The sequence below is a fragment of the Ischnura elegans genome, chromosome 5 (assembly GCF_921293095.1).
Source record: "Ischnura elegans chromosome 5, ioIscEleg1.1, whole genome shotgun sequence".
NCBI lineage: Eukaryota > Metazoa > Arthropoda > Insecta > Odonata > Coenagrionidae > Ischnura > Ischnura elegans.
Genome location: NC_060250.1, coordinates 44608139 through 44621298, shown reverse-complemented (window position 1 = coordinate 44621298; position 13160 = coordinate 44608139). Strand labels below are relative to the sequence as shown.

The 13160-nt window shown below is 38.8% G+C and overlaps 1 protein-coding gene across 1 annotated transcript; it reads right to left on the bottom strand.

Moving 5' to 3' along the window:
- Positions 1-1210: 1210 nt before the first annotated feature.
- Positions 1211-6342, bottom strand: LOC124159813 (pro-resilin-like). The gene is made up of 3 exons (XM_046535725.1): positions 6265-6342; positions 6081-6148; positions 1211-2374 (listed from the first exon to the last, which is right to left on the bottom strand). Exons 1-3 carry the CDS (start codon positions 6274-6276, stop codon positions 1402-1404), a joined length of 1053 nt encoding a protein of 350 aa, XP_046391681.1. The 5' UTR covers positions 6277-6342; the 3' UTR covers positions 1211-1401.
- Between the last annotated feature and the right edge of the window lie 6818 nt (positions 6343-13160).

The window sequence follows — 13160 nt, the reverse complement described above, 5'->3', positions numbered from 1 at the left end:
TTTGAAACGAGAAAATTCCAAAAATTAAACTCTTTAACCATACTTACAAGACACAATCACTTTTCTACAAGCTTCATAAATACGAATGAAAAACCTTTTGTACGACTGAGGAAATTTCGTTTTTCATGTTAATACGTATCATCTCTTTGGAATCCAAATACGAAAAAATAGTTTGCTATTTTTCTAAAGTTGACTCATTTTCCTGATACTATTATTCAGTCATTAGTTATTTTGAGACCTTTGCGATTTAGATAGCTGTTTTCCATAGTTTTATTGTATTCATGAAATAAGTATGTAAGTAAATTGTAGGAAATTAATTTTAATTTAATTTTCTCGTGCAAAGCTCTCTGCTAGCACACTTTCACAGGTTATAACATTTTTGCAAAAGGGTTTTCAGAATCAAATCTCATCAAAATCATTTAACGAAAGTTTACTGGAGTCCTTTTCTTGCTGTAAACCGTAAAGATGTATTCAGTAAATATGAATCGTAATGATTCTCTCATTTATGTTGAATTTTCCAGTAATCATCATTATCATATGGTCACCCGTTCAAATAAACCTTAGCATCGTATCTTTCCCGTTGTAGAGGTATTCTTTTCTGATTTACCTCCTCTGCCTATTTAAAGAGTCCTACTAAACGAGTTCTATTAACATCACTGTATCATAAAACTAGGAATACTCTACAGCTATTGACTACGATGAAAGACCATATTTTTTACATAAACATAGAATCCTTTACCCTACAGTAATAGAATTATCATGTATTCAGCGGTCTTACTCTATCTTACTCCGCTTTTTTAAACGAAGTCTTTGGCAACAAAATTATTCTCAAAGCCAATCTGGAGACATTTCTCTGCGTAATATCCGCTAGTATAACTTAGTATTAATAGAAATAAATTTATTTCATCCTGGTGACTATCGTCCATTTTTCCATGGTGTCTCCTTGGCGTTGAAATTAATCATCAGTCAATTATCTTCCTTTTTTTATCCTTGTCATCCTTATTCTGCCATTTTCCCTCTCTCAAACTATGACTCTCGACATGTTTTTATTATTTTCGAATTAAAATATTCGTGTTGAAATGAACTCATCGCACTTTCCCTCACTTCCGTTCTGAGAATCCAATTTTCCAAGAAAAGAAAGCCTTTTTTTCAATAAATAGTTTATTATATACAAAATTCAAAACAGAAAACAAGTAACAACGAGTAGGTAATAAAAAATTTGCTCATTTCCTTCATGATTGACATGTATCGTGAAAATTAATGACCTCCCCCTCTCCGCTGATCCGCGAGCATGAAAATACGATTTATTATATAAAAGAGAAAGTGACTTACTAAGATCCCTGGACTGACTATGGATTGACTTGGTACATTCGTGATTAATTGCTCACTCCCCTCCGGTGCTTATGCAGAATTCAGTACGGCGTCAATGATGGGCTGGAAACCGGAGAGGTCTGGCAAGGGCTGCGAGGGTCGGAACTCGTCCTTATCGGGTCCATCCGACTTCCTGTTGTGACCCTCAGGGGGCGGGAGATACCCGTTCCCTGGAGTCGGCCCTGCTGGAGGACCGTAGGAAGAGCTCGGAGGGGATGTCGGGTTACCGGGTGGTTGATATGTACCTGCGGAACCGAACTGGCCCGAACTCGAACCGGACGGTGCCGAGTAGTCCGGTGCCAAGTACACGGTACCCTGTTGGGGCTTGCTGAAGTCCGGAGCTCCGTAGCCGTTCCCTGGAGCGGGTTCCGGCGGGCCGTAGCTGCTGCTGGGGGACGGATCCGGTGGGCCGTAACCGTTTCCTGGTGTCGGTCCGTGACCACCGAAACCATTCCCTGATCCGAACCCGTTCCCGGGAGCCGGACCTGACGGAGGACCGTAACCGTTTCCTGGTGTCGGTCCGTGACCCCCGAAACCGTTCCCTGACCCGAACCCGTTCCCGGGAGCCGGACCTGACGGAGGGCCGTAACCGTTCCCTGGAGTGGGTTCCGGTGGGCCGTAACCGTTTCCGGGAGCCGGCGGATTCGGATCGGGTGGCAGGTATCCTCCCCCTCCGTTGCCTCCATTACCCTGGCCAAAGTCCGGTGCGCCATATCCATTGCCGTCCCCGGAGTCCGGAGCCAAGTAATCCGTTCCGGATTGGCCATTTCCGCCGTTCGAGGTCTGTGTCAGGTCCACGCCGTCAGCTCCGTTCTTCTTGGGATGCGGTTTGGCGATGGTCACCCATTCTTGGATCCACACTGGATCCCACACCTTCTTCCAAATGGGTTTCCACACTTTAGCTTCCTTCCATTCCCTGATCCACCTCGGTTTCCACACCATCTTCTTCTTCCAGATTCCATGCGGTCGCTCCTTCGGGGGCTCGGGTTCATTCTTCTTGAATCTATTGGCGTAATAAAAGGCGGAATTAAAAAGTGTTCTCAGGGAATTGTAAGCGTCAAGGCCGTAGCTAGAATAATATTTTGGGAAGCGTTTACATAAGGAGGGCATCAGTCGCGGATCCAGGATAGGGGCAATGGGGGGGGGGGGTTAAAATTCCAGCAGTTGTGGGGATCGGAAAAATTTAACATTCTATCTAATGTAAATTGGATACCCAAAGGGGGGGATATAGCCCCCCTTAGCCTCCCCCATATATCCGTCACGTAGGGGTTCAATTAGAGGGGAGGTATACGCCTCAGAACTTATCTCATTAACGAATTGTGAATATTGAACCCATTAACCCCTTCCCTCTCGCTTTGGCCTTTTCCAGCTTGAGTAATTAGTTAATATTTGCATAAGTTATAAATCAGGAGGTTCAGGTTCGAATCTCGATCGAGTCAAATTACTTTTTCATGGCGAATTTCCTCCAGTGATATTTATATATCTTTGCACCCGTATTCGTAGCTACGCACAAATTCAATTCCACAAAATCAAATTCAAATATCCTGTGAATTATAAATATCTTTATATTGTATCCATGGTGACATTTTAAGCATGGTAGATGTATTTTAAAAGGTAAATACCTAAACTTTAGGAGTAATTAGGGGGTTATAGAAACTGAAATCTAGGTGGACTACGTCGTCTTAAATGAAAACAAGCCTGGGAAATTATGATACATAATAAAAATAACTAATTGCTTGGTTTGTGAAATTCACCAATCCACTCGTATCCTGCGTACTGGGTATCACCCCAAGTAAAGTCACGCAACGAATAATAGTTGAGTAAATAAACAGTCAAGTTCTCTGGAATAAAAAATTTAGGTCCCAAGTCTTTTAAGGTTATAAATTTGCAGCCTAACACACCATAACTCGCGAGACACAATAGGCAAATAGGTAAAATTCTCGGTTAAAATAATCCCACACAGAAGCACAGTTTGCAATAAGGACGTCACGTTATGGCTCCATAAATCCTGCGAAGAGTTTCACTCCCCTACATTAATGAACACTAAAGCATTTGTTTATTTACTGAATGAGAGAGGAGATAAATATGATATGAGGAAATATATGAGGTTTAAGAAAATGGCATAAAATGGAATCGATCAGAGCACGATAGGATTATGCCGACATCCATCGCAGATGCGGCAACTCCCGGTAACGTGTACGGAATGCCCATCAAGTTTTGTGAACTTAATGACTTTTGCGGCACCATGGAAACGAGCATTGATATTCGCATGCATGCCTGTCATGCACAGCACTGGGCACAATGTCCTTTAAAGAAACGTTCTACATAAACCGACTGGATAGAAAGAGATACCGTGCCGTACCCTCGATGTAAGCGTGGTCGACACCCGAAAACCCACTCCACAAATGGAGAATAAATTAATTGAAAAATTTTGTAATTAAATTTGATTGTTGACATTACGTTGAAATTTTGTAACTCCACTTTTATTGGGTTATTTTCCATTGTTTATTCGCGGCCCCGTTTTTGATGGCTTTATACCATCTTCATGATGCTTGACTTATACTCCCGAAAGTTGAGTAATATATCAAATTACCCAGTAAAATAACCTATTTTTTCATGATTAGGTCATATTGCAAGGAAATTCCGGATGACTAATATAAAAAAGCTGATAATTCCTCAGAAATACAGATATCATTATATACAATATTCAATATAAATCAATAGAGATATCAATATATATAATACAATAATCGTGGCAGCACCATTTTCTTATCCTACCACAATTTGAGTCATGAATGTGTCCGTCATAACCGGAACAGTTTTTTCTTCTACGCGATTGTAACTTTTTCTCCAAAGAGAAGGAAAAATGAATGCCCTAAACGTGCGTCGAAAAAAAGGTCACTTAAAGTCATTTGTTATACTTCATTTAAAAAATAATATAGTGTCATTGACTGACTTGCGCAGTAATATCTTAGTAAGTATTGTAAGCATTTGGAGTATAGGGATCTTGAACCATTTTTTTCTGTTTCAGCTCTGAATTCGAAGAGGATATGCCCATCATATTTGTCTACAAAATGAACTGGGCGAATGCATGAATGACAGATTAATTTATTAATTTGGTACCTATGAAACCATGAACCACTTAAGGAAAAAATAATTCATAAAACAAATAATTTGTGTCCAAGAGAAAAATTCTCCAAATTGATAATTTTAATAGATGTTTGTTTTTTGTTCTATATATTATAGACTTTTACCTTGTGTGACGTATAACGAAATTGAACGAGATCGCATAAAGTGTTTTAAAAATACGATTCATCAATGTGCATTCAGGGCATATTTTACGGCGTCCTAGGGAAAATTTTTAAATGTATATTAGAAGAAAACTTTTCGGAACAATAAAAGATAATAACTATTTGTTATTCGAAGTTTTACAGAATGAAACGTGAAAATTCAAATTGCAAAAAGAAAGTCAATGCGAATACTTCAATAAGCCGACATTTTTAAGGGATGCGATCCTAAGAAATTAATGCCTGTCAATCCTGTATTGGTCCTTGACTTTTATTCACTTTACGTGCTTCCTTAAATTATTCCAAAAACAACTCGCACGGTAGGCAAAACCATTAGCAGTAATTCTGCCTCTTGTGCCTTCAGTACAATATTATTACCACTTAAATTGCTCACTTGAAGGCTAAAACGCGCAAAAGTACTTTTTTGAAAGGCTATTGGAAAACCTGGCATTTATATCTCACATAATGGTCTCTTCGGTATTCGGTTATCTTAATAGTGCTCTATATGATAATTCAAGGACGATCTAATTTTCTCCCAAATTTTTCATTCTTTGAGCTAGGGTAGGATCCACCAAGATAGCTCTTCTTAAGACGCCCGTTGGGTTAAATCAACTCACAACAATTATCAATTGGAACAATTATCTATTTGTGAGATACATGAAGAAAGTTTGATTGGTCGAAAAAATCAGAGAATTTGAAGCTTTACTTGAATTTTCATGCGGATTCGGACCAGTAAATCTAATCTTGCATAGACGAATAATTTAGTTTAATAATGCAGAATATTTTTATGAGATTAAAGGTTTTGGATTCTATGGGGGCGGGGTTTGTGTACTAGCCGCAGTGAAATTTAATTTCAGTATTTATCATTATTTTTCCTTTGATGTAGAAATAATATTAATTTTTATGAATCGTACGGTTCTGTTTTTCACTTTTTGGATATAAATGTTACCTCCATCTTGCCCCACACTATTAAAAATTAAGAATATAATTGTGCGTAGTAATTTTAATCGCGGCCCGGAAGTTCAATGCCATCTTCATTATGCATGATAATAATCCCAAAAGTTGAGTAATATATAAAATTACCCAATATTATTGCCAATTTTTTCATCATTATGTTATTTTGCAAGGTAACTCCTGATGACTGATATAAAAAAAAAACAGATAATTCCACAGGAAACAATACAATACAGCATTTGTAACTATTATTTAACTTTTACTCGACCAGTTACAACCGTTTCCCGTTAGCATCATAAAAACTTCTAATGATAACCATTATTGGTCTATATCAAAGTTATATAAGCATATGGAGTAAAGATTTTTTTTACTGCAGTGGTGTCGGCAATACACCAAGTTCCCTTGAAAGATACTGAATTTTTTCCTTTTCGAGTTCAGGGGCACGCTACAGATTTAATCTCTACTCACATGTACTTGGTGAAGGCGAAGGTGGCATCGCAGACGCTTAGCGCCGCCACTAGCGCCACCAGGACAATCTGCAAAGACAACAATCCATGATCACTCGTAAGTGGAAAAATCGGCCTGCGGCGACGTCCACAAGAAAATAAAAGAAACACTAAGAGCGATGAAAATTATCCCGTCGATTCCGTACCCAGATCCTCATCGCCTCGTCGTGTCGTCCACTTGTACGTCCGTATCCAAACTTTGAGTTCCTATATCCTTGACTCGCTGGTCGGTCACTGATGTTGGAAGGTCGCGACAACGGTCTTTTTATACGACAATGCTTCTCTAGTGAGGTAAAGGGTGGGGGTTAACGGGAAAGAAATACGCATGGGGCATCTTTTTGGTCAGCCGCCATCTCCGTGGCGCGGGACACTCGCGGACAGCACCCGCAAATGTTACTTTCTCGCGGTTGTCTAATTTCGGATGCGTCTTGTGTCTCCGACCTAGACCCTCGGACGAGCTGAGTAAAGAGAAAGGGATGGGTGATGGGGAATTCCTCGTTTCACCCCACGTTAAGTTGGTTGGATACCATCGTACATGAAAGCTTACTTTTTATAGGTATTTATTGATTTATTGCCTAAGACTTATCATTACCAAGATATTAGTACGCAGTGGAAGAGAAGAAGTCAAGACTAACATTAAAATAGGCAAACAAAAACCGTTGGAGGTTGATGAATTCTGATATTTGGGAAGCAGGATAACTAAAAATGGCAGAATCAAGAACTGCATTTTCAGCAGAATTATCCACACAGCGAGAATTCCACAGAAAGAAAGATCTACTTACAGCAAGAAATTTGAACATAGAAGTAAGGAAACAATTTATCAAAACTTACATTTGGAGTTTGCGTCTATATGGAAGTCAGTGGCGGATAAATTTGGGCGACCCCTCCCCCTTGCGGGGCCGCCTTCGTTGCCGAACATTGCAGAACCACAATTGTATCTTTCTTATATCATAAGATGGAATTCTCTTGTATACGTGTACAATCGTTTTAAATATTTTAGTTTATTTAAAGTTTGAATTCTTAAACTTTGAATTTTTCTTGATTATTTTTCATTACGATAAAAGTCTGGGTAGCTCAAAATATCTTTTGCGCCCCCTGCCCCCTTGAGTATTTTCTGTATCCGCTACAGATGAAGTGAGGCATGGAAAATGACAGCAGAGGAGAAATCATGGGTAGAGGCCTTGGAAATGAGATGCTACAGAAGAATGATGAATATCAAATGGATATCGACCGAGTTAGATGTTGATAAGGTCCTATGAAGAGTAGGAGAGAAGAGGAGCCTCATGAAAACATTGATAAGAACACGGAAAAACCTGATAGGTCACATCTTGAGACATGATCGCCTGATAAAGACAATCGTCGAGGGACAAGTAGGTGGCAAGAACGGAAATGGAAGACCTCAAGCAAAATATATGGAACAGGTAAAGAAGGATGTGAAATTGAAGAAATACGAGGACGATTGAGTGGAGAGATTCGTCAAACTAATCTTAGGAATGTTGACCAGGCAATTAGCCACTGAGAATCTGAGAACTAGCCGCTGCACGAAAATGCTAATGGAGAAAATAGCTTAAAGCGAGAGGACCTGAAGTGGACCAAGAATGAAATAAACTTATATCTCCTGATTTATTTCCTGATGGAAATTTTCCTATTAAGTAGCCGACTGCGTTTTCAGTCCAGAGTACTGCGGTCCTCTTAAAAGGGATCGAATGAATTCGTTCTCTCAGACGGGAGCGGAGATATACTTCTTTTGGAGACGTCAGGAGGATATTCAATACCTTTTTGATAGGATAATTCATTAACATGATCACCATTTTCCTATTTTGCCGGAAATTTCGGAGGAGCAGTAGTTCCACCCTTTGTGAATCCGCCACTGTTTAAAATAGCCGCAAAATTATGCAAATTACTCATTTCCCGCACGCTTTATTAAAGAAATATTTGTTTCGCATAAGGAGATGAGGCCTGTTTCGCTAAAATATTATGTGTTTTAATCAGCACATACTCCCTAACGAAGCTATTTCTCATTCAGTGACAATTTCTCGCAATAGCTCCTTTCTTTTTTATGAGTACATTTTATTTTTTGTTATTAAATTAAGGCATACTTAATTGTTTTATGAACTTGAAATACGTATATCTTTACTATTTATATCGAAATAGTGGTGAATATTATCGTAAGTATATATAAACATAAACAAGTATGGAAAAAATAAATATTATATAGCTGTTATCTTTATAAGGCTAGCTATGTTGTCGATAGCTTCCAACGGGGAAACATTATTTGTTTTCCAAGATTTTCCAAATTTCTTTAAAGACTGTGCTAATAAAAATTGTGGGTTCCATAAACGTAGTACATATTATTGTATATGTGCTATAATTGCTTAAAACTAAAAATTCCAAGTTCTTATTTTTTTCAAATAGTTTGGAATATAATAAGAAATCAAGGCATGATTACTTCAGCCGATGAAAACTCGATTTTGTGGACTGTAAAAACTACATGGAAAGAAAAATTTCTTAACGTTTCTATGAATTTAAATAATGAACGTTACTCGCTTTAATTTGCTTATAATTTTGAAACTTTAACCAGGCGTTTAAAACGATTTGATTTATAACATTAACTTTAGGACTATCTACTGCAAAGTAAATTATTTCTCCCTTCAATTCACCTTGCTGATGAGACTGATCAACAGTTGTATTTTATTTTTTTTATTTTTTATTTTAATAAAGAGATACACATACAGCAATACTGCCAATTTAAAGTGCACTTATAACAACAAATATTAAATAATTAAATAATAATGATTTGATTACAAATTTAAATAGAATAAAAAAGAAAAACAAACATTTATCCGGCTATCTAGTTATTTATGCGATAAATATGTTAATGCCCGATGAGTAAAATTTTTAAGTGTCAGACCAAACGGATCAATATCACTGGGCAGAGTATTTATTAAAAGAGAAAGCCTATGGAAAAGAGTATTTTTCATAAGTTATGAGAGACCATTATGTATCCTTTCGAGTGATAGGGTAAACCTCCATCGATAAACATTTTGTGAAGGGTCCGCCATCTACCCGATTTTTTTCAAAGTGCAACAAAAATATTACTTAATTCAAGGCGCATTGAATCGTATCGATGGCCATATTTGATGAATCTCCCCACTTATAGTTTCCCAATCAGTTTATTTCATTATCGAAGGAATTAACCATAAACTACCCAGCGGTGTATATTTACGTAGTCATCCCCAAGTGCTAACATGGTGCAAAAATTCCTTTGAAGAAAAATCATATGTCTTTGCAGCGACTCGAACTCGGCTCTTTCGACTTCACAACAGATACAACTTTTACTTCCAATGCCAGCGATAGCATTCAAAATAATCTGGTTAAATTAATATTTTCGTTAAGGCCGTTTTACACGGGGCACGGAATTGGGCAGGTTAGAACTGCTAAAATTTCTGAAATGGCGTGGAACTGCGCGAATGCATGAACGAAATTATAACAAGAGCTATTTTGCCATCTTACTTCCACGCATTCTCGCATGTGTTCTAGCAATTCACCGCTTTACACGACGCAATGTTGACTGCGCCTCCGTACACACGTCAGATTGTGCAAGTACGTGCTCCGTGTAAAACGGCCTTTACACTTCTTTTCTAAATTTCAGGTGATAGACACATTGGCGTGATTCCGGTGAATTGCTGGTCAAGGCAATTGATTTATTATTCTGCAGAATTTTCGTACCTCATACTTTTTATATTTATTTCTCTCAGAATATTTTCCAGTAAAATTCGGTAGGCAGGGTCCCCCGAAAATTTGGCATGTGTTCCAACCCTTGAGCAACCTAGGCCGGAGGTAAAAATCTGTGTGTACTGTTTTATATATAATTTTTGCTACACACAGGGGTGCCGACTTAGAAAAAATATTGGGGGGCCCAAACCAGGGATCTTGCCCCGGGAAATTTTATAAGTATTGAGTTTTAAGTTTTTTAAGCATTTTAGAAGAGTCATACGATCGACATTAGAACCCTGATAAATTTAATCTCGATATCTGGACACTCCGGGGAAAATCGACAAGCCTGACACATTTTTTTCTCACACCCATAACGAATTATTGAGGGGGCTCGGGCCCCCTCAGGCCCCATGGAGTCGGCGCCACTGGCTACACATCTTTTTAAAAGTTCAAGTGCTAGAAAATCTGGGTCGAATTCGGCCGGTTTAGGTGAACGATTATTCCTCTGTGAAATTTATACGTCTATGCATAAGTTCAATGGCAGAAAATTTATGGGATTTCGGCTGATTACCAGCCAAGGCAAGCAAATATTCCTCTGCGGAATGTTCATACTTCATACATCTTTCCATGTTTATTTCTCCCGCTGCATTTGCCAGGAAAATAAATGTCAGGCATAAACTAGCCGTGGTAAAAAAAGAAAAGGAATTAAATGGAAGCAATGCTTCGCACGTACCCTTGGCAAAGGTTTGCATCGGAGATTCCTTTGTGTCTTTCCCTGCCCCCACCTCGTGGAGTGAGGTGGGGGGGGGCGGCGGAGCACCCACCGCGGTTGGCCTGCTTCGAACGGGGGTGCAGCGAATGTGTGATGCGGGGAACAGAATTCCCCTCCGATCGATATTTCGGAGTCCGATCAGCGGCGGTGCTCTCTCGGGCGAAAGGGAATTTTTCTCCCGCTCAGATCGGACGGACGGCTTCTGAAGTTCGCGGGAGGAATTAGAATGGAGAAAATCCTGTCTACGGTTCCAGCGAGTTGAATCGTCGTGCTTTTAACCCCCTCCATCTCGCCTGTGTGAAAAGAAACGTTCATGTCTATTCATGAGCGATGTTCCCTACTCCCCTACGGCTGGGTTTGGCACCGCTCCGACCCGCAGAATATGTGTCACGGGATGTATTAACGGAGCTATTTCGCTTTCAATCACGTAGCTGATCGATCGTTGTCTATTCCGCTAATTATGTGAGACCATTATATATCCATTCGATCGATTAGGTAAATGTTAGATTGAAATATACAGTTTCCGGCGTAATTTGATGGAAATATACGATATTTAACCCCCTCTAATCCAGAGCTACTTTCAGGACAACTTAAATTTCAAGACTTGTCATTTTAAAATTGTGAATTTTTCCTACTCAATCATAATTATTGAGGCAGCTACATATTTTGCCATTAAATTTTACAGCTCAAAAGAACACGTAGTTTAAATCTTTTATGAATTGCGCTGAAAATGTATACTTTTGATGTTACTTAGAAACAACATTTGGTAGAAATGGGTTAACATAATGAAAGCACTTGTCTACTTCCACACTTAATCATGTCTACCGGCCCAGGTGTGGGGACATAATGCCAATTTCAGGGCTTTGAATATATGTCGCGGAATGTTTTAACGAAGCTATTTCTCTTTCCATCACGTAGTAGTGGATAGCGATCGATCGTTGTCTATTCCGCTAATTATGTGAGACCATTATATACCCATTCGAGCGATTAATTAAATGCTAGATTGAAATATAAAGTTTCCGGCATAGTTCTATGGAAATCTATGATGTTTAACATAATGAAACTACTTGTTTACTTCCACACTTCATTATTTCTACCGGCCCAGGTTTCGGCACATATAATGCCATTATCGAAGCCTTGAAAGTGGCATTATGTGAAGAAATAAGAAGTAGTCGGTAAAAATAAAGAAGTGTGGATATAGACGAGTGCTTTTATTATGTTAAACTTTAGTTTAGTTGAAAATATTTTCTGGGGGGTTGTTTCCACGAGAAGAGAAGGTGCATTTTAGGGGGGGAGGCTCTTCTGAAGGGGACGTATTATACCCTATCTTCCATATACATTTCAAATAACTGGGGGGTTTGTACCCCTCGAAATCCCCCACGCTTTACTCATCACAGGCATGCATAGAAATACTTTATGGAGGTCCCAACATCTACCCGATCTTTTGTACAGAGGTTTTACAAAATTATATTTTTTCAGAGTCAACGAAATAGAGATGGGATTTTTCCAGTTTTCTAATTTTCCAATCCGTGGAAATATACAATCTCTTTTTCATCAACTCAAGATGTCCTTCCACCTTATCTCGCCTGCCCCTATTATTTTGATTTTTTATTTTAAATTTTGAATGTTATCATCAGTCATATTCGACGCTCCCCTCCACTCATATTTCTTATTAACATACAATTCCATGCCTACATAATGCTTTTCCTTTGAGTCCTTCATAAATTTTTATAAATACTCAAATTACATGATATTATTTTCTACAAATGAATTTTAATCCCACTCGGATTTCAATGTTGCAACTCATTCTTCTGGGTGATGCTGTAACATGGGTGGGAGAAAAAGTTATTTTGTGGAATATTGCACCTAATTAATTAAAAATTGACAAATTCCACTCCAAATCGCTATAACCTTGGGATTATATGGTATCTTCTGCGGACTCTGATAGAAGAAAAAATTGCATGCAACCACCCCAATCGGTCGTCATAGCCAGTTGGCTATGACAACCAGCATTGGCGCTGTTGGATACTGGGATTTCAGTCTATTAGTCCAAGTAGTGGCAATTATTTTAGATATGCGACCCAGCATTATCCTGTATCGATTCCTATTCCTCGCCCATCTTGCATATGAATCATTCATTAAACATAATATATCATCGGATATTTAATTAACCAACTATCTTACGTGGATATGATGCGGTACGTGCACGAACGTGAATGATCAACTAAACAATGCCTCTGAGTAGATTCAAAGCAATGAAAAAACATCGAAATGACGAAGCTAAATTCCGCACAATGTGGCTATTGCTTCAATGATTACCAATCGATGCAAAGTTTTTATAGCGGATGTGAAACGGCGAAAATCTTCATGACTTGCATGAGCGGAGTTCCCGCCCCAAACGGATTTGGCACCTCTCCCATCTGCAAAGCCAGCAGAATATGTGTCATTGGATGTTAAACGACGCCATTTCGCTTTCGATAGATCGATCTTTTGCCTACTTCTACTAGTAACGTGAGACCATTAAATCTTCCCTCGATTTATTTGGTAGAAAAA

What these genes read in the sequence shown, in the direction of transcription:
- LOC124159813 (XM_046535725.1), bottom strand. An exon ending in TTCGCCTTCACCAAGTACAT is followed by an intron (nt 2,375 to 6,080) that starts GTGAGTAGAGAT and finishes TTACGCCAATAG; the next exon opens with ATTCAAGAAGAATGAACCCG.